This window comes from Quercus robur, chromosome 7 (genome assembly GCF_932294415.1).
Source record: "Quercus robur chromosome 7, dhQueRobu3.1, whole genome shotgun sequence".
Taxonomy (NCBI): domain Eukaryota; kingdom Viridiplantae; phylum Streptophyta; class Magnoliopsida; order Fagales; family Fagaceae; genus Quercus; species Quercus robur.
The window spans coordinates 1795078-1815605 of record NC_065540.1 but is presented as its reverse complement, the minus strand read 5'-3'; the positions used below and the strand labels follow the sequence as shown (position 1 = coordinate 1815605).

Here is a 20528-nt window from a genome sequence, read left to right as displayed (position 1 = left end):
CACAAAGGAAACCAATCTATATTTCTCTTTGTCTTACCTTGAATAAATAAAGTTACCCGAAATTACAAAAAATGCAAATTCTTCTCTACGCGAGTGGATAACGCAAATGAGGTCCAACGTGTTAATGAGTCGCTGCCACATAGTATGCTGCAGATTCAAGCTAACGTGTCAACAATACAGCTGCACAATTACCGAAAACCCACAGCGAATGGGGTACACCGACTCACACTTCATCCCCATCACCAAACACAATCAATGTAAGGTACTACTATTACCATTTTTTATAATATCATAAAATAGACATTTTTTTTTTTTTTTTTTTGGTTTAAAAAATAAACGGTAACCGAGACGATAGACTTCCCAACGTCCAGACTAACGATAACGCAGCGGACCAAGACTGCACCGCACGACCGTTAGGAACTAAGTGGGACCCAGCCAAAGTCTCAACTACCCAATCAAAAAACGACACGTACCCCCCACCGTCTTCTAACAGCTGGTGCCACGATATATTCGTTTTCTCGCAGAATATACGGATTCCATGAGCATTTCACTGTTTGTTGAAACGTAAGAATTTTCCATTTTCTCTTTTTTTCTTTTATTTATTTGTCTTTTCCATTTAGGTCCCTTTAAATGGGGAAACAGAAACGAGAGCGGGAACGCGTACCGCACAGCTCCTTCTTTCTTTCTTTCTTTCTCTACTTAAACGCTATTCCCATTTTTTAGGTCTTGCAAGTTGCATCCTCTCTTTCCCATTCTCTCTTTCTCTTTCTCTATTTTCGTCGAGATCTGTGCCTTTTCTCGAAGCTTCATTTGTACGAGCTGGATCCTCAGTTAACAGTTGAAATAGTGGAGGTACGTTTCACAGATCGGCTTTTTTTGCCGTAAACTTCATGCTCTTGCCTTTTGCTTTCTGTTTTGGTCGTGGTGTCGTGGATCCAAAATTTTTTTTTTTTTTCGTTGCGTGTGATGCATGCAACAGTGCTCTCTGTGTGTTATTGTGTGAGCGTTTCTTATTACCAAAGAAAGAACGAGTGGATTTTTGCTTTTGATTTTTCCGAATCTTTGTTTTGATTTTTTTAAACGGTATTTTTACTTTTATATCCTTGCGATTGTTGAAGGAAACTCTTGATGAATCTTTGTTAGCCGTTTTTGGCAGATCTGAGACTGATTTTGTGGATGAATTTATTTTCCTTACAGTTCATTTTTTTCTGATATGTTTCAAAATGAAATTGTTTTGTCTGTGCGTTTTTTAAGTACGAAGAAACTGAAATTTTTTCTTCTTCTAATTAGATATTCACCTCAATATCTATTTGGATCGAGAAGCTTAGGGCATTTATTAATTTAAATTTGTCTGATTTTTGTATTAAAATTTAAAATTTTAGAAAAGTAATTTGTAACCTGTTAGCCAAATAATGCCAAAATCTTTGTGACGAATTTCAAAGCCGGAACTGTTTCTGTCATGTTTGTGCTTGTCTTTGTAGAAGATTTTTAATTTTTAATTTTTTTAATAAAAAAAATCTTGGTTTCTTTTTTTTTTTTTAAATAGCTTTTTATGGTAGCTTCTGGTTGATGTTACTTTTAGTTGACACGGTAAACGTCTAATAAACGTTATCGTTTCATATTGTAATCTTGTAGTTGACGTTTGGTTTAGCAATTGGGACCCGTAATTAATACATAAAAAGTTGATAAATGGGTATCTTTGTTTGGTACAAATGTCTTTATGAGACACAATTAAGCGTCTCTCTATATTGCTAATTCCAACTAATCAGAAAGTTGCGTATAATGTGAGTAGAACTAAATGAAGATTCTCGTTTTGATTTAGTTTGTGAAATTGTTGCTTGAAGATACATTATTTATTGGGTTTGTGACAAAAAGTACTAGCTGCGTTTTTTGAAATATCTCTGTATGCACTTTCAGCCTGCAGTCATGGTTCCACCAATTGAAACCCCAAACAAAAACCACGATGCTCATTACGCCCCACATGCTCCTCTTAATGAGAGGATTCTTTCATCCATGACGAGGAGGTCTGTTGCTGCTCACCCTTGGCATGATCTTGAGATAGGTATGCAATGTCATAGTAAACCGTTTGTAGTTAATGCTTAATTGTTATTTTTGTGACTAATCAATGTGGCAAACCTATGTTTTCGTTTCGAACAGGACCTGGAGCTCCAACCGTATTCAACGCTGTAAGAATACCAAAACATTATCATCATTTGTTCATTTACTCGTTGTATAAGTTGTTCTGGCTTGTGATTGCTTGAGAACTGATTCTAAAGTTTGCATGTGTAAATAGTAATTTATGATTATCATATATTCTACACGGATCTAGCCATAACCAAAAAGTTGGACAAACCTGTCTTGTTATTACTGACACGCTATATCACCTATGTTTCGGAACATCAATGCATTTGGTTCTTGTTTAGAATGGGAGTTCCTTTTTTCTAAACAAATCATATGGCCCCCTAGGTTCTGAGGAAACTTTGCGAAGTGGACCAAGAATTGTATGGTCAAACATATGAATGCTGCGTAACTTCTGGGGCCACTTGTTTGTTAGGAAAGTGTCAGAAAGAACTTCTAAAAAAAGGGAAAGTGAATACATCATACTTAGTTTGCTAGATATTATTGGATTTTAGTCCAAACTATTAATACCCTGTAATTTTAATCTCTCATACTTAGTTTGCTAGATATTATTGGATTTTAGTTCAAACTATTAATACCCTGTAATTTTAATCTCTCATTATTAGAGAAGCTTTTTTTAACTAGTACTGAATTGGATACTTTAAAAATGCACTAAACCTTGGAGCCACATTACTACAAATTTGCAGGTCCTGCCATGTGATTTGTGGATGTGGTTCCTGTCATGTAATTTTGGGGTGGTTTGCAAATCAACATATAAAGATATGTCCTTTATATTTGTGCCATTCTGTGCAGCACTGTATGAGATAATCTGCAAAATTTAGCCATCTTATCTAAAGAAAACTGTTTATTCATGACTATGGAATTGGAAGAAGTAACTTGTTTATACAAGTCAGACTAAATCTATAATTTTCCAGAACTGAAATGTTGTTGGTTTTTTTTTTTTTTTTCCTTTAAATAATCTGCCCCAGAAAATACCATCTTGCACTTTTCTTTGAATATGCAGTTTTATATTACTTTCTGTACAGTTACAGCTTTTGGCTGTTAGAATTGTTATTACATTTCAGAAGAATAAGGGAATATTTTACATGATATTTAGTGAAAAATTGTTATACATTCAGCATTTTGACTAGAATCTTTTATGGGTTGATGGCTAATTTATGCAGGTAGTTGAAATATCGAAAGGAAGCAAGGTGAAATATGAACTTGACAAGAAAACTGGATTGATTAAGGTAATGATGCGAGTTAAGTCTCTTTCCTTGGTCTCCTCATATGTGTTAGTGGATTTCTAAATGGTACATATATTTACAGGTTGATCGTGTGCTCTACTCATCTGTTGTGTATCCCCATAACTATGGTTTCATTCCTCGTACTCTTTGTGAGGACAATGACCCCATGGATGTCTTGGTTATTATGCAGGTATGCATATCTCTTTGCAAATTTCAAAATTTCACTCCTTTTTATCCTTGCATGCATGTGTTTTTGGGAATTATACATGTATGCTTGAAAGCACTTAATGTCATCTAATTGCCTTGTTTGTTCAAGGCATTCAAACTTGACTTGAACTTACATTGATTAGATTTTGTAGACCTGTCTACTTTAACAGTCTCATGTATCTACATACATACAGTCATGTTCATATATGTTTGTACATGTGTATATAGCATTGAACATGACCGATGAACTGAACCCCACAAATGGCCTTCAAAACAATGGTTTAATTGTAGAGAGTTGTAAACCTGCCTGATATATCTTGGCTTTACAAATATTGACAGGAGCCAGTTCTTCCTGGATGCTTTCTTCGGGCTAGAGCTATAGGCCTCATGCCTATGATTGATCAGGTAAATAATATGAGACCCAAAAGAAAGTCTTTATCTTAAAAAAAACAAGTGTTAATTTTGATTTTTTACAGGGTGAGAAAGATGACAAGATAATTGCTGTTTGTGCCGATGATCCTGAGTACCGAGACATCAATGATATCAAGGATCTCCCACCACATCGTTTGGCTGAGATACGCCGCTTCTTTGAAGACTGTAAGTTTTTTAGCATACAATAGTTGTGAACATCTGCAAACATAATCCAATGCTGTATATTGTCCTTTCTTTGTGTAAATCGTCCTTTCTTTGTGTAAATCCTATGGATGACATGTTACTGATCCTGAATACGATAATCAGACAAGAAAAATGAGAACAAGGAAGTTGCAGTTAATGACTTTCTGCCTGCTTCTGCTGCCTATGAAGCAATCCAGTACTCCATGTAAGCGATATTCCTCTTTAATTAGTGTCTCTTACACATGAATACACACACACACAAAAGGGAAGAAAATGCTTCAATATTTTTGATCTAGAAGATATTCCCAATTCTGGTTTGAGTTTTGGGCAAGTGATCTAATTTGTAAAATATATTTGTAAATCTATTTCTTATGCTTTCTTTGCACTACTTCCATCCCTGGACAACACAGGTTCCAGGCTTTTACAATTACTTTTTGGTGTTGATCTTGAATATCTTAAATTGTTTTTTCTTTCTAATTCCTTTTTAGTACCAATATGTGCATGTATTATTATGCTTATCATCTGATTACATTTATCTTCTTTCTTTGTGAAGGAACCTCTATGCAGACTACATAGTGGAGAGCCTGAGGCGGTAGCTGTTTGTACAAGCATACATCTTGGGGTGTGATTCTCCTACTTATAATGAAGTTGCTGTTATATAAGATTTTACTTTGTTACAAGAAACCTCTGTATGTAGCTGCTCTGCTTACATTGGTTTCAGGAATGTGTGCTAATACTACAACCTTTAAATGGATTGTTTTTTCATGATGATGATGATGATGATAAGTACGGAACGAATTTTGTTGTAATGAATATCTGAAAGGAGCAGGGAAAATTAGTCTGGCTAGAGAATATATTGATGCTTGTGATGATTCTTTTTTAGGGTCCCCAATTTGTCACCGTTTTCTGTAAGATGCTTGGCATTATTCAAGCATGCAGTCGATTTGTCACAAGTTTTTTTATTATAAAAAAATAAATGTGTTTTGTTAAACAACTGGTGCAATGGTTTGTAAAATGAATAAATCAGTATTCAGACCTTGGTTCTCCAACCTCGTATGAAGTATGTTTGGTAGACATTAGAGGGAGTCTCTCTATAAAGGTATTCAAACCTTGATTCTCCTCAAAGAACAGGTAATACAAAGGGTCTAAAATTCATTTGTTATAACTGATACGGCAATGAAAAATGTAACTATTGGGTTGATTACCTCTTGCATAGAGGATTTGTTCAAGCGTTTTGTAACCGGCACTTTTATTAGAAGAATTAATGTTTAAATCCTTTTTCCCTTATTGTACTATCGAATTATTAGGGGGAAAAAAGAGTACAACAACGGAATGTTTTATCAAAAATAAATCTCAAATTCCTAAAATTACTAATTTTCTATGTTCAAATTCCTCCCTTACAACCTCCAAAATTTTAGAGAAAAAATTGTTTGACAAGAATAGAATGGTAATATGCTCGAATTTTGCAATTTATGCTCATAAATATGATCACAATTAAAATGCCAAATTCTCTAAATACTCTCAATATCTGCTCGGGGAGATGATCCAAATGTACCTTGTATACTTTCACAAAATTTCAATCCCCAAAACATTAATTATTGGGACAATAGTTTGAGTGCCCCACAATTTCTAGTAGTTTATTTGCATAGTCTTAGCTATAGATAGATAGATATATATATATATATATATATATATATATATATATAATTTTTATGTTAAATCTATAACAAAAAGCTAAAAGCTAGCTTGGTTAAAAAAATAAAAAAAATAAAAGTTAGATTATTTGCAAAAAAAGACAGAAAGAAAAGGCAAAAAACTTTTTGCCATTTTTCATTAAAAAAAAAATAGAGATAACCATTGTTGAGGTCCAAAAAATCACAACACCCAAGCCCAAAGAAATGAACACAAGGGGCCATAAAAAAATGAAAAGAGGTGGTAAGCCCAAAAGGCTTGAAGCCCAAAAAACATAAAGAAAAAAGACAAGCTCGAAAGCCTATGAGAAAATAAAGAAGAAAAAGAAAAGAAGCCCAGATCAGAAGATTGAAAAATTACCAGCGTAAAAAGAAAGTTGAGTCGAGATCTCCAGAGGATGCCAAAAGGCTTGGGATCCCCGAGGCATGTAGCATAGCCAAGAGAGGATTAAGATAGCTCAAAGGAAAAGTCAAAAGAACACAAGAAACAGAGGATAGATACGTCATTCTCAGGTACCAGAGATCCAACAAAGAAAAAAGAAGAAAGCCTGGAGTGACCTCTCACAGCGCAAGTGGACGGTACCTCGGGGAATCAGAATGAAGGGCTATAAAAAGAGGAGTAGCAGCAAAGGACTTTCGAACCGGTAGAGTGGGATTCCGCCCATTTGAGAAAAAAGATAAAGAGGAAGGACGATCAAAAGCTGAACCATGAGGAACGTGACATCAGGAACCAGTGCACTCCGAAATAGATAGTCAGCCATGGGCTTTTGAGGAAACAGCACCAAAAGGAAGAAAAAAAAATGAGAAACAGGGAAAACCCAACCTTCTGGGTGATGGACACAAAACGGGCTCTAGTACCCAGGGGACAAAACAGGATAATCAATAGTTTCCCGGGACCCTAAAAATAACACTATAAAAAGGGGGGAAGGATCGTGAAGAAGGCAACAGGAATGAGAACAAGAATCATTTGAGAAAGCTCTGTCGAGAAAAACTCAGAGAAATTAGTAAAACCATCTGCCGGTATCCTAGAAACAGCCACTATAGCATATACTTTGCAAGTTTTAGAGGTTTGAATAGCCATCTAAGTCTGTAATTTTTGAGCTTACTTGAACCTTGTATCACGTCTTAATGAGTATAGTGTAATCATAATAAAGAAACTTTAATGAAGTATTTCTTATTAATTTGAGGATCCCTAACCATTACTTTGTACATTTATTGATTGCTTTGCATTACTTTTGTTGTTTTGATTGTTGCTCAATACAAATATCCTCGTTTGCTAGTTTATGTGTATTGTAGAAAGTATGCCCTGTACACCACTTGGTTCTTAAACAGCCCTTTAGCTGCAGTGAACCAAAGCCCAGTCCACCAAACTATAATCATTTCGCCCAGGATCCTTGGGCCTGTGTGCTAAAGAAAAAGCACTCTCACAACCATTAACCATCATTCATTATTTATCATTCTCATTTTTTTAAAGAGAAATACCAAAATTTCAATTTTGTGATGCATTGAAAGATACTTTCAAAAGGGATTTCCTGTAATTTGTAGACTCAAGTTGAACTCAACTTCATGTCCCTTTAGGAAAACACATCATATTACAATCCATTATGTTTCATGAAAAATTTCTATAGAGTCAAGATAACAAAGAAATAAGAATAATGAAACAAGTATGCTACAAAATAGAATAGCAGTACCAAATAATTCTTTGGAAACTTATATTACAAAAGGGTTAAGAAATAAAAATTTTGAAAGCTTACAAGATGATGATTTTGAGTACAAGTGTGATCATAAGTTTTGTTTTATGTATTTATAATTGTGTGGGTTTTTTTTTTTTTTTTTGTTTTTTTTTTTGTGGGTAAAAACAGCACACAGGCCCAAGTAGAAAACAAGGATCTTCGGCCTAATGCTTTATGTTTAAGGGACTGGGTTTGGATCACCGCAGCTAAGTTGGGCTGATTTTGAACTAAGTTGTGTACAAAGCGCGGATTCTATAACACATACATACTAACATACAGAAAACATATACGCATTGAACAGCAAGGAACAACAAAGAATGACATATGAGAAAAAAGTAAAATAAATTGTTAGGGATCCTTAGGATGATATGAAATGTTTCATTATTTTCTTAAGTTTTTAATACATCACGCTCACTAGGATATGTTACAAGGAACAAATAAGTTCAAAAATCATAAACTTAGATAACTCCTCAAGCCTTTAAGACTTGCGAAATTTGAATTTCTTTGAATCCAAGTGTATTCTCTAGTGGCTATTTCAGGATCTCGGGCAGTGTTTTCCCTCTCTTTTCTCCTTTTGAATTCTAACAGAATTTTCTTAAGGATCTTTTCCCTCCGATTCACTGTTATTGAATGAAATTGCACTGTTAGTTGCCCTTTCTTTTATAGTGTCATCTTAGAGTTTCTGGGGTACTACTAATTCCCTTTATTTACTGCCTTGGGTACCAGAACCAATGTTGTGTCAGCAACATTTGTGGCACACCTTTTGGTTGCTTTCCTTTTTGTCATTTTTCCTAATTGGGCTGATTCATTTCTATCAGGCTGAAAGATCCCCAGCCACCTTCCTTTATAGTCCATCTTCTTAGGTTCCCTAAGGTACCAGACCCTTATTCATGAGTTGTTAGTTCCCAAGTTTTCTGTTCTTTTTCTGCATTATTGGGTGGCTAATGGGACATATCTAACCTCGTTCTTTGTGTTTTTGGGCATGCCCCTTTGAGTTGTCTCAGTCCTAACCTGGCTATGCTGCATATCCCAAGGATCCCAGTCTTTGGAAATCTCCAAGTATCTTGGTTCAACCTTCTCCCTAGGCTCCTCAGTGATTTTCTCTCTTGAGGGTTGGGCTAGACTTCTTCTTTCCCTTGTTTCATGAGGTCCAAAATTTGCCCATTCATGGGCTTAGGTCCCTTCCTATTGACTTTTAATGGATTTGAGCCTTTCCTTTTCATTGAAAGCCCAAATGGTTCCTAGATTTCAATCCTTTGTATTGTTTTGGAATTTGATACAATATTGTGATATTTTGGACCTCAACAATAATTTTTTTTTTTGGGTGATGCATGATACATCCAAGGAGCATCCTTATATAGCCCTCAAAAGTGAGTGTATAATAAGTTAGAAGATGAATATTAAATATTCATAAACAGTTAAAGTTTTCAATAATTCCTAATGCTGCCAATTAAACAATAAATATATGTAATAGTTTTTTTTTGTTATGAATAGTGAAAGCTTGAATAATTTCACTTTATCGAAAGAATAATTTAGATTCATTTTTAAAAAGATTACCATATGCCTGGTACTAATAAACCTGATACACTTTCACAAATTGAATTAGAATAAAAAGAAAAAACCAGCACAAATTCATACTTTCACATATGAAATGATATCCTTCATATGAATCTTAAAAATCTTAATAATTTAAAATCTTGATAATAATGTGGATGGAGAGAGTCACTTTGAGTTCAGATGTTTATTATACACAGCTTGGTTTAGGTTTTTTGTGAAGTAAGAATTTGTGCTGGTTGTTTTTATGAAACATTCTAATTCAATTTGCTTGGAAATATTATTATCATAGACTTCACCGTTATTTAAAAAAAAAATCCTTTCAAAAAAAAACATAGATTTTTTTTCTTTTTATGAAAAAGAAAATTAGAAACTTTTTTATGAAAAACTTGGATAAAAAAAGATGCTATAGCAAAATTCCAACGCTTACTCAGCAACCATTTTTCATATCTATCCTTTGCTTACACGTGTCTCCAATAGATCTCCAAACCTGTCAAAAATCTAAAAATATTAATCATAAACCCTCCATTCTCCCACCCACGGGTCCATTCTCCCCTCAACACTCTTCCTCCTAAAGTCTAAAACCCTTTGGAAGAAGAATCAATCACTCTCTTTTTTCTCAGAGACCAAATATCAAACACCATGGGGTCATTCACCAACACCACCAACTTCGACAATCTCCTCCTCCAAACTCTCATGGGTCGCCTCCAAATCCGCCCTCCAACCGCCACAACCACCGCCAACCCTTTCCACTCTCAGTCCCTCGAAGACCTCCTCTTCGAAGCCGCCAATTTCTCCGACGACAACGATGACGACGAAGACGATGGTGAGAATGGCAGTAGCAAAACCCAGCTCGCCAAAGAAGAATCCAAGCTCGAAAAGGAAATCGTCCGGGTCATCCTTAGTGGAAAGACCGATTCTCTGAAACCCAACTCGGGTCAGGCCGTGACTATCGGTGAGCACCACATTTGTGTCGGGTTTCACGAGGAAACGGGTTCGGATTACCGGGTATGGGAGTGGCATGGGCATATAATGCTTTTCGATGAAGAAAATGGGTACACGCCTGAGTATATATATGGGAATTACTTCGAGAGGTTGTTGGTTAAGTCGCGTGGTGTTGAGGAAGAGAAAGAGAAAGAAAAAGAGGAGGAGAAGGAAGAGAAGGTTGGGAACTTGGGGCTAAGAGAGTTGATTGATGGTGGCGATTCGGGCGGGGCTCGGATTCTTCATCGGAATATCAATGCTGGTTCTCCAAGGTTTATATGAGAAAATCCCTTTTCATTTTCTTTTCTTGTGTTTCTTATTGTATAAGCTGTTTTGGGATTTTCTTGGTTTTGTGTTTGGTTGGTTTAGTTTAGTGATGATGTTGTTTTGGGTGTTAGAAATGAGAACCTGCTTGCTGTTTTCACTTTTTGTAACTTGATAAAGCTACCTATGTTTGTTTTTCGGAAGCTGCAATGATAATGAAAAATAGGCTTTATACTGTGTTATCAGTATCGATCAGATATTTTGGTAAAGTAATGTTGGGTTTGGTGGAACAGAGTAGTGTGGCAGTACTGGAAATGGATGCAATGAAGAGATAGGGTTTTGGGTGATTCTGCTGATTTTTGCTGACAGCAGTTAATACCATTTGGTGTTTGTTGGGATGATGTTGATGATTGGGTGGCTATGGTGCATGTGCCAATGGGGTTATATGGTTGGGGTGTGTGTTGATGTGATGGTTGTCATAGGGCTTTTAATCTTTTTGTAGTATTCACATGTATTTGCAATTCCAGTGGGTTCTAGTTAACCTAATTGATAAAATCTGTCGTCGAGCAATACATATAGATATAGTGTTCAAACCTCACCTATACCAAAAACCAATTGGTGTCAATCATCATGGAGGGGATGCCTTAGGTTGAAAATTCTATCGTATTCATATGAATTGTATCTATAAAAAAAAATGCATTTGTAGTTCCAAGCACAATGGATGATTTTGCTCCAAATGTACGAGTAGCGTATGTGAAAGTGATTGATGAAAGGAAGGGAATATTCACCGTATGGTCTTTGCCTTTGGAAATTGAAGTAGCATTAGACAATCTAATGCCAGCTGGATGCTAGTGTAATTGTGATTTGATGTCCATTGGAATTGTGATTTTTGTCTAATTACTATTGTTTGTGCTGGCAAAGAATGGTGCATAAGAGTCATGTAGCTGATTAGCCATGTCATTGGTATTTATGATTATTGGAGTTAACTAGATATTTACATACTTCTGTTAGTTTTTTGAGGAAATAATTTATCATTAATCAGTTGTAGGATATCAGGCTAAGGGGTTCACTCCATCTGTTCTTTCTTAATGTTTTGTTGTATTAGCTAGTGATTTGCTGGGATTTGCATACTTAATAAATGGAGTGGTGTTTGATAAGGTTGAAGCCTCAAGAGTAAATTATGTACATGATCAGATCTATGGGATTTTTGACACTGTAACAAAGAAGTCTGTGCTGGCTGATGAAAGCCAACTATCTCCACGGGAAACACCTGCAGACATAGATCTATCAATGTTTAGGGTAAAGTGTAAAGCAAAATATTATTTCTAGAAAGCCAGAGTATCCTTGGTGATTATGGATAAGTCACCTAGGGTATAACCAACTCCAGGCTTTAAAGAGCCAAATATTTGCTTATATAGTGATAGATATGTTGAGTAAAGAAGTATTTGGTGACGGTGGCCATGAGGGCGGGAGAGAGAGAAGCGGGGGTGGGGGATTGGGGATTTAGAAGTATTGCTAAATTGCCCTAACATTTTCCAACTCTGATGGCATTGAGTTTAGCATTAGGATGTGGCTATAAAAGGAAAACCATTGGTCACAAAGGAAATAGGCAAGGATTCTGAGTTACCTAATTTTCATGCAATTAAGGCACAAGACCAGTTACCTTAATATGTAGGCACAGTATAATGTCAGAATCAAAGCCTGACTGGTGGTTTCCTGAAATTTTCTATGGCTTACAAGTGATTGGTCGTTGCAGCCTTCTTTAGGATGTTGTCTATAGAGGTAGGAGTGGGAGGCTATAAACAGTTCAGAACACACACACACACACACACAGATGAAAATTTAGATAGAATGATCAATTTTGGTAATTCTCAAAGTTCAGGGGATTCTAATTTCAAATTAGACGATTTAGAGGATGTTTTGCATTTGACCCAAAATCCTATTTTACCAACAAAACCATTTGGAACTTATCAAGGAACAAGAAACCTGTTTTGAGAACACACAGATTTAGAGATTAACTTGGGGTTTGCCTGATGGTCTAGGTGATTCACCTGTCTGCAGCCCATAACTAGGTAATCTACCTGGTTTTGAATGAATTGGTGGACCAGGCTAGATCTCAAGTGCCTAGCCTACTTTGCTGAGTTTTCCAATTCAACCAAATGCTCGTACTTATTTTGAGGTCTACTCTAATTTATTTGTTTATTCAAGGTTTGGTCTTAATTGGATTCAAGAAAATGCATATATGACCGACATAATATAAAAATGTGACATATTATGGCAGAATGACAAGGTCTAATTTATATGGGATTCTAATTTAGGTCATCAGGGCCTTGTTCCTAGTATGTATAAGGCCCTGTTTCTGCGTTTTTCTCCGTGATAGCTTAATGACATAAAATTTTTTCAACATCAAAGGAGAGGTGCTAATTCCATTTGGTTGTACTTCATTCAAAATTATGCATGGCTTTAGTTGAATTTGTTCATCTTCCATGTCAGTTTTATGTTATCGTATAAATGTCTTCATGATATCTTTGTGAAGCATATTTATTTATGAAATTGATTATTCTATTGACTTTACTTTGCATGTCGTCTGACGTTTGAGACATGCTACTGTTCAGCACCAAAGCATAAGGTTACTTGCATGAGTTTCTCAAACCTTCTTCTGAATTACTGTATTCACTGCGTAATATATACTGCATCATAATTCATGGTTTGTTTATCCATTTATTAGTAAAGGAAATAAAATGATATTTTACGGTGCTTTGTTTGATTTTCTTATGTTATTATTCTTTAAATATGCCTTCCATGCATTTTTGAATGTATGATGTTTCTATTCATTCATTTGTTTGTTCATTCATTCTCCCTCTTCTTTTTTGTTTTTCCTTTGATTTTCCTCCCTTCTCTGAACTGACAGGTTTTAGCCAAGTTTTCACTCATAGCATAAGAAATTTTGGATTTTAAAGAAGGAAGATGCACTCAGTGTCTCATCCTGTCATCCACAATGCTATTTGGAGACTGAAGTTAATGCTTATCATTCTGCACATGATGTTCAATGCAGTTTCAAGTTTTCATCTGGGTCTTTTATGTGCTCTCTATTTGGACTTCAAATACATATATGACAGCAAAGACCTGAGACATACTTTTGTTAAAGTAGCTTTTTTATCTAGCAGAACGAATATTTGCATCAATCTGCTAAATTTCTTCTCAGTTGTAAGTTTAAGTCTGCCAGGCAGAGCAAGTTGGTAATTACATGGTCACAGTTGGTTTCCCTTGGTTCCAGTGTCTGCTTGCTAACTTTGTCCTAGGAGGGTCAAAATTCCAAAATTTCATTCTGATTGTGTTTTTCAAAATTTATATGGAACATGGCTTGTCTGTCTTTTCCCTCCCCCATAACAAATCTACAACCAAACAACATGATAACTATTCCTTAAGAATAACTACTACATTTCGATGTTTATTATAGTTTATTAAACTTGCCCAAAGTATTACCACTTGCAGATGGTGTGGGCATCAATGAATTATCACCCACTCTGCCCCAATTGGCTTATTTACACAACTAGACTTATTACACACACTTTGTCCATGCAATAATACTCTTTTTTATTTATTTATTTTTGATTTAGTGTTATAATGTTTAAAAGTGATATATAAATAACTGTGTATTTGTTTTTTTTTTTAAAAGAAAGAGATAAGGTAACGTGGAATAATGTTTAAAATGAGATAGACGTAGTGTTCTAAGTTTTAGGCTGAATGGAAAAGATAAAGGAAAAAGCTTAAAAGTTAGAAACAATAAATTTCTCTTTTAACTAGTTTGTGTTTTATAATTCAAGATTATTTAACTAAAAGATAGGGGTATTTTAGAGAATTTAAGAATTTGTACGAGAGTATTTTAGTACATAAAATGTTGAGATCTAAACAGGAAATTTTGTTATTTATTTTTTATTTTGATAAAAAAGTAAGTGAAGTATTATTAAGAAATTAAGAAAAATTAGATTGGAATATAGATATAGATATAGATATAGATATAAGATATAAGATATAAGATACGGATAAAAGTTTCTACTTACAATTGTATTCATGGGCTTTTGAATTTGTTACTTGATTAGTCCAATAGTTTGTTTTGTTTGGTAGGTAAATGACTCGGATTTGGGCATTTTCCAATTTCCACATAAATAATTATTTTGTGTAAATTAAGGCTATTATCGTGGGCCAAATCCACGTAGAGGGAAAATATGATATGAGCATATTATATGGCAAAAGCTCGTGGGTCATGACTAGGGGTGTCAATGTTCGACCCAACCCGCGGACACGACACGAACCCAACACGGTTTTTTCCAAGTTAGGGTTGGGCCTTAATGGATTTGGGTCATAAACGGGTCGACCCGAAAGCGACACGATAAAAAACGTGTCATAAGCGGGTCAACCCGCATAACCCGCAATAGACACGTTTGACACGCCAATTTATTTGTGTCAAACCCGAAATGACCCACTTAACACAACCCGTTTAACTCGTATAACAAATAAATAATTATTTTATTTTAGATTTGTCAAATACCTTTTATATCCAACATATATTTTAAATTTAAAAAGAAAAGTAAGTAATTACAAATGAGAAAGGTAATCTTATTTGTTTCATTAGTTATTATTACTCTTACATTATTATTATTTAGTTCTTGTAAAACTGTTGAGGCATGATCATATTTTGTAACTACTAATACTTTTTTTTTTTGGCATAGAACTTATACAAATGAAATTGGATGAGCTTGTGGAAGATGTTATGAACTTGGACATCAACAAAGAATCTATGGATGATAATCGTGGTCATAGTCAGGATTAGTCTACTATTTGCTCAAATTCTTTCAATATTGATACTTAGCATTTGGCGAGTTCCAAGGATATTATATTTTTGTTGAACTATGTTATTTTATTTTTGTTAAACTATGTTATTTTGAATTTGGGTTGAAGTGTTGCACTTCTTTTGGAGTGTAAAGAACTTATTTCTAGATGAATGTTATATTTTTATTGAACTATATTATTTTGAATGTGGGTCGAAGACTTGAAGTGTATGTACTGGTTTTTGGGATGTAAAAAATAATAATTTATAGATGGATGTTATATTTAATATTATGCAGGTTGAAATGGGTTGTGTTACATTTGTGTCAACCCAACACGATTCGTTTATTAAATGTGTCAAATGGATTGGGTCAGGTCAACCCGCTTTATTAACAGGTCGGGTTAGGGTTGAAGGATCCTGACACGATTATTAAATGGGTCGGGTTAGGGTTGAGCCATTTAGTCTAATACCCCTACCTCGACACGACACGAACCCGACACGCTAACCCGAATTGACACCCCTAGTCATGACTCTTGAGGCATACTTCCGAAGCAAGGAGATCGATCGTGAAGCAAAAGAAGAAGTGCCATGAGCCCAACTCTTGAAGGAAGAGAAAATACTCCTATCTGATCTTAAATCCCACATCGTGAAGTAAAGTCCATTGGTCATAAAGGTCATATCGTGAAGAAAAATCCAAGGATTGCAAGGCCTGATTCATGAGAGACCCATAATTTAGCAAAAGTGCCCAACCCGTGTGACCAAACATTGGGCCTGTTTGGTTTGAGCATCAACCATAACTTAAATTTCATAATTCGAATCTCATAACTCAAACTCAATTCTCATAATTCATATATCTAACTCTACTTTTTCACTTATTCTAAAAAATACTTGTTTGGTTTCATATCTTGTCTTGGGTGCATATCTTTTTTCTAAAACTCAAAATTGATAAAATGAGAAGGAGGGTGCGAGCGTACTATGTGATGGGTGTAAGAGTAAAGAGTTGCTTGAAAATTTAAAAAAAAAAAATTTAAATAAAGAATAAAGAGAAGGTGCTCAACGGTCTCATACTATTATGATTTGACAATACACTGACGTGAGCTCTACTAGACTAATGGCCTATTTGGAAGTTTAGAGAGAGAGGAGAGTGGAGGAGAGTAGTGGGAAGGAGAGTAAAAGGGAATGGTTCCCCTCCACTTTGTTTGGATGTTTTTAAAATTAGTAAGGGGAAATGGAGTAATTAGCACTTTCCCCCATTTGGATGTTTTAAAAATTAGGATGGAGATGAGATAAAATGATTAAAATAGACAAATTTATCCCTATTTGAAAATAGACTTGCAAAATTGGTCTATTATTAATTTAGAAATGATAAATTGGAAAACTTATCTAGTCAATAATTTATCTACTCTACTCTCCCTTCAAATCTCTCCAATTTGGGGGAATTAAAAATGATGGATTAGAGGTGGTTGAAACCCCTCCAAACTCATCCCCCTCCTTCCTTAAAAAACTTCAAAACAAGGTAATTGAATTACTCTCCCTCCCTCTATTCTCCTCCCTCCCCTTTTTTAAACTTTCAAATAGGCCATAAGTTATTTATAATTATACCATTGAAACACTTAACTTAAAACTCAAAAACAGTTGAATTTTGTTTTTCGTTTTCGTAACTCAAACTAAAAATTTTGAGTTTTGAGTTATGGAAAATCAACTCAAAAATCAATCCAAACAACTTGTTTTTCAATGGACCCCACGTTTTTTGAGTTTTGGATGATGAAAACATAGTTATATAACTCAGTTTCATTTGGCTTTGTCCAACACCCATATTTAACGGTTGAGTTAAAGTAAATGTTGATGCAGCAATGGGGACAAATTGTTCTTGTAGTAGAGGGATGCTGGTTTTTGCTTACTCAAAAAAGGTTAAGACTACTCCTCCTCTCCAAGTAGAAGTAGAGGCGTTTAATTGGGCAAACCATTGTGGTGGGTAGCTATAATTTTCAGAGAACAGTAAGGGGAGTTAAAAAATTGCATGGATGCTTTGAGAAATCCGGAAGTTTACACAATTACACTACTAGAAAATTGAAGCCATTGTTGCTAATACTTTCCTAAGGCAACTCAAAGTCAAGCCATATTGTTTAGTTTTGTTCCCAAGGGAAGCAAATAAAGCAGCCCACTCTCTTGCTAAAAGCATCCACATTGATGGTTCTAAAATTGCTGAAAAGCTATTTTAGCAACCAAAATACAAACAAGGAAGCTACATTGATGGTACCAAAGTTAAATATTTTAGCAAACAAGCTACAATAAAATGTCATTTTTGACACTTTACTGTAACTTCAAAATTATAAAAAAATATTTATTTCGATCTCTCTCCTCTTCCACTTAAAATATATTTTTTCTCTTTCTTCTTTTCTCTTCCTCCTTTTTCTGTTTTAGCTTTTTCGATTCTTTTTTTTTTTTCTCCTTTTTTTCTCTGCAGCTTCTCCAATTCTCTCACTCTCTCTCCCTCTCATTTTTTTTTTCTCTTCACCTTCTCCGATTCTCTCCCTTTCTTCTATCCTTTTTCTCTCTCTTCCTTTCTTCAGATTTGGCTGGGTTTTAAGTTTGTGTATTATTCGGCTTTGGTTGTGAGTTTCGTTGATTTTGGCTACGGGTTTCATGGATTTGGTTATGGTAGTGGGTTATGGTTGAGATGGTGGGTTGTAGTTGGTGGTGGCAATGTCATGGGTTGTGGTTTTGTATTTTATTTTATTTTTTTGCCATAGGCTATCATTGCCACAGTGATGGTTATGGTTGGTGGAGTGGTGGTGGGGGTGGCTGGTTGCTAAGGTTTTTATGGATGTTTTTTTATTATTATTTTAATGAGTTCTTTGTACTATTTTAATCGAAGTGGTAAAAAATTAGAATCATTGATGTTGGGTGTGTTAAAATAGATAAAATGAATTTTTGTGATGCTAAAAGTTATAAATTTTAGTTCCATTAATGCTAATGCTCTAAGTGGTCTTTAAATTTTCTTAGTTAGGGTATCTTGATGTTATGTTTGTGTTCTTATGTTGTTGTAAAAATTATCTTAGAGGAACAACTCCCTAGTTGAGGAGAAATTATACAGTCCTCTGGTGGACTCCGTTATTTGTCCACCATTCCATTAAAAGACTCCCACTTGTTTAAAATTACCGAGTCAATAATTAGTTTGTTTTAAAAATTTTTTAACTTAGCAATTTCAAATAGGTGGGAGTCTTTATGTGGAATGGTGGACCACATCAGTTGTTTATCATGAGGACCTTATAATTTCTCTTGGTTGAGGAGTTTGTCCCCTTCAATGTTTTGTTGGTATTAATAAAATATTTCTTTCTAAAAAAATAAAAATAAAACCAATGTTCTATAACATAGTATTTGAGTTTGCATAGGGTGACAAATAAAAATATACCATGTGGCTTGAAATCGAAAAAAAAAAGTCAAAACAAAAAGTTAGTGTTAATTTGGTTCTTATACACTTTTATTTTGAACAATTAACCCTTTCACTTTGGCCTTGTAATAAATTAAATCTTTTACTAAAAATTTCATTAAATTAACCTTTTATTAAATGATGTACACATATTTTTTTTCACCTCGTCAATTAGTTGATACTCCAAATAATGTTTATGTATAATCTCTATATATTAAAAAGAATTAGAAAGTCATTATGCTTTCAAAAAATGTCAAAAATACCCTTAAGCTAATTAGATAATTTTTATTCTTAAAAAATAAAAAATAGGGTTAAAATTGTAATTCAAAAAAAAAAAAAACTACCGGAGAAATTTTTTCCTAAAAATTAGCACTCTTTATTTAAATATGAGAGATGCTACGTCTACAACATTTTTACAATAAATTACAAGTAGTTAGTTGTTATTGGTTCAAATTTGAAACTAACACTAAGATTATTTTTTTGCCCTAACAATAACAACCAGTAACAATCTGCCACTTAGGATTTGTTGTAAAAATGTTGTAGACATATCATTTCTCTTTAAATATCTCTCATGAATGTTTGAAATTTTTTTCCAAAAAACTAGCACATATTAAACCAAGCAGTTTACTCTATTTCAAATATTAAATTTTAGTTTCTTAAAAATCCATTCCTGTGTAATCTCACTAACAATAGATAAACTCAAATTGAAAAAATGGAATATATAGTAGAACTACTCATATTTAAGATAGTAATTAGTATTTAGATTGTGAACTATGAAGTGATTTATCTTTTTTTTTTTTTTTTTTTTTTTTTTTTTTTTTGTATGGAACTTTAATTTCAAGAAATTAAGTACGGGATAAATTTTGTTTTTCTTTTGTAAATTTTATATTATTAAGTGGATTATAAATATTGAAGATAGTAATTAGTATTTAAAGTGTGGAATGTGGAGTGAATTATATTTATCTTCTTTTTTTTGTATAGTACTTTACTTTAAAAAAATCAAGTACCGTGTAAATTTCTTTTTTCACTTTTTTTTTTCTTTTGTAACTTTTATATTATTATATGAATTATAAATATTTGAGATAGTAATTAGTATTTAGAGTATGGGCTGTGTAGTGATTTATCTTTATTTATTTATTTTTGTATGGTACTTTACCTTTAAAAAATCAAGTACTAGATAATTTTTTTTTCACTTTTTTTTGTGTAAATTTTATATTATTAAGTAGATTATAAATATTTAAAATAGTAATTACTATCTAAAGTGTGGATTACAGAATGATTTATCTTTTCTTTTTCTTTTTCTTTTTGTATGATATTTTACTTTTAAGAAATCAAGTACTGGGTAATGAAGCTAGTATTTATAAAAATACTTAGATATCCCATGCATTTCTTTTTAGTGTCAAAAACAAGTTTTAATATATTGATGTGGAGGTAATTTTTGATACACACTCAGGTCATTCAAATTTTCTTAACCATACATATGTTCTACAAAATGTTTTACAACAACAAACAAATAAAAGAGAGACTTGAAATGAATATATATTATTTTGGTGACCTTTCAGTTGGATTAAAATCCTTTATGAAACATTTCTTTTAACTTTCCCCATCCCTTAAAAGACTTAAGAAATTTTTTTATTTTAAAATAATTTGGAAATTCCCGTAGTCATTGGATAAACCGTACAGCAGTAACCGCACTCCGAATCCGCAAGATTACGACTCAGTAAAGAGTGAAAAACGCAATCCCCACCGTCCATACAGATCAAGAAAAAGCCACGTCATCGATCCGCGTGAAAACCCTATCCTCCAATAAGAGCCTACTCCGCCTCCCTATATAAACTCTCCCAAACCCAC

The 20528-nt window shown here is 34.0% G+C and overlaps 2 protein-coding genes and 1 long non-coding RNA gene across 3 annotated transcripts; 2 read left to right on the top strand and 1 right to left on the bottom strand.

Annotated features, from left to right (window-relative positions):
* The first annotated feature begins 634 nt into the window (after positions 1–634).
* LOC126691667 (soluble inorganic pyrophosphatase 1-like) lies at positions 635–5069 on the top strand. Its single transcript, XM_050386755.1, has 9 exons — positions 635–852; positions 1918–2062; positions 2158–2186; positions 3303–3368; positions 3448–3555; positions 3912–3977; positions 4049–4169; positions 4311–4392; positions 4741–5069. The coding sequence occupies exons 2-9, from the start codon at positions 1927–1929 to the stop codon at positions 4781–4783; spliced, it is 651 nt and encodes a 216-aa protein (XP_050242712.1). The 5' UTR covers positions 635–852; positions 1918–1926; the 3' UTR covers positions 4784–5069.
* On the bottom strand, positions 2449–2811 carry LOC126691668 (uncharacterized). The gene is made up of 2 exons (XR_007644818.1): positions 2709–2811; positions 2449–2639 (listed from the first exon to the last, which is right to left on the bottom strand). It is a non-coding gene; the product is annotated as an uncharacterized LOC126691668 (long non-coding RNA).
* Positions 5070–9683: 4614 nt separating the features above from the next.
* LOC126691666 (uncharacterized) lies at positions 9684–13678 on the top strand. Its single transcript, XM_050386754.1, has 2 exons — positions 9684–10421; positions 13325–13678. The coding sequence occupies exons 1-2, from the start codon at positions 9808–9810 to the stop codon at positions 13329–13331; spliced, it is 621 nt and encodes a 206-aa protein (XP_050242711.1). The 5' UTR covers positions 9684–9807; the 3' UTR covers positions 13332–13678.
* Positions 13679–20528: the final 6850 nt, after the last annotated feature.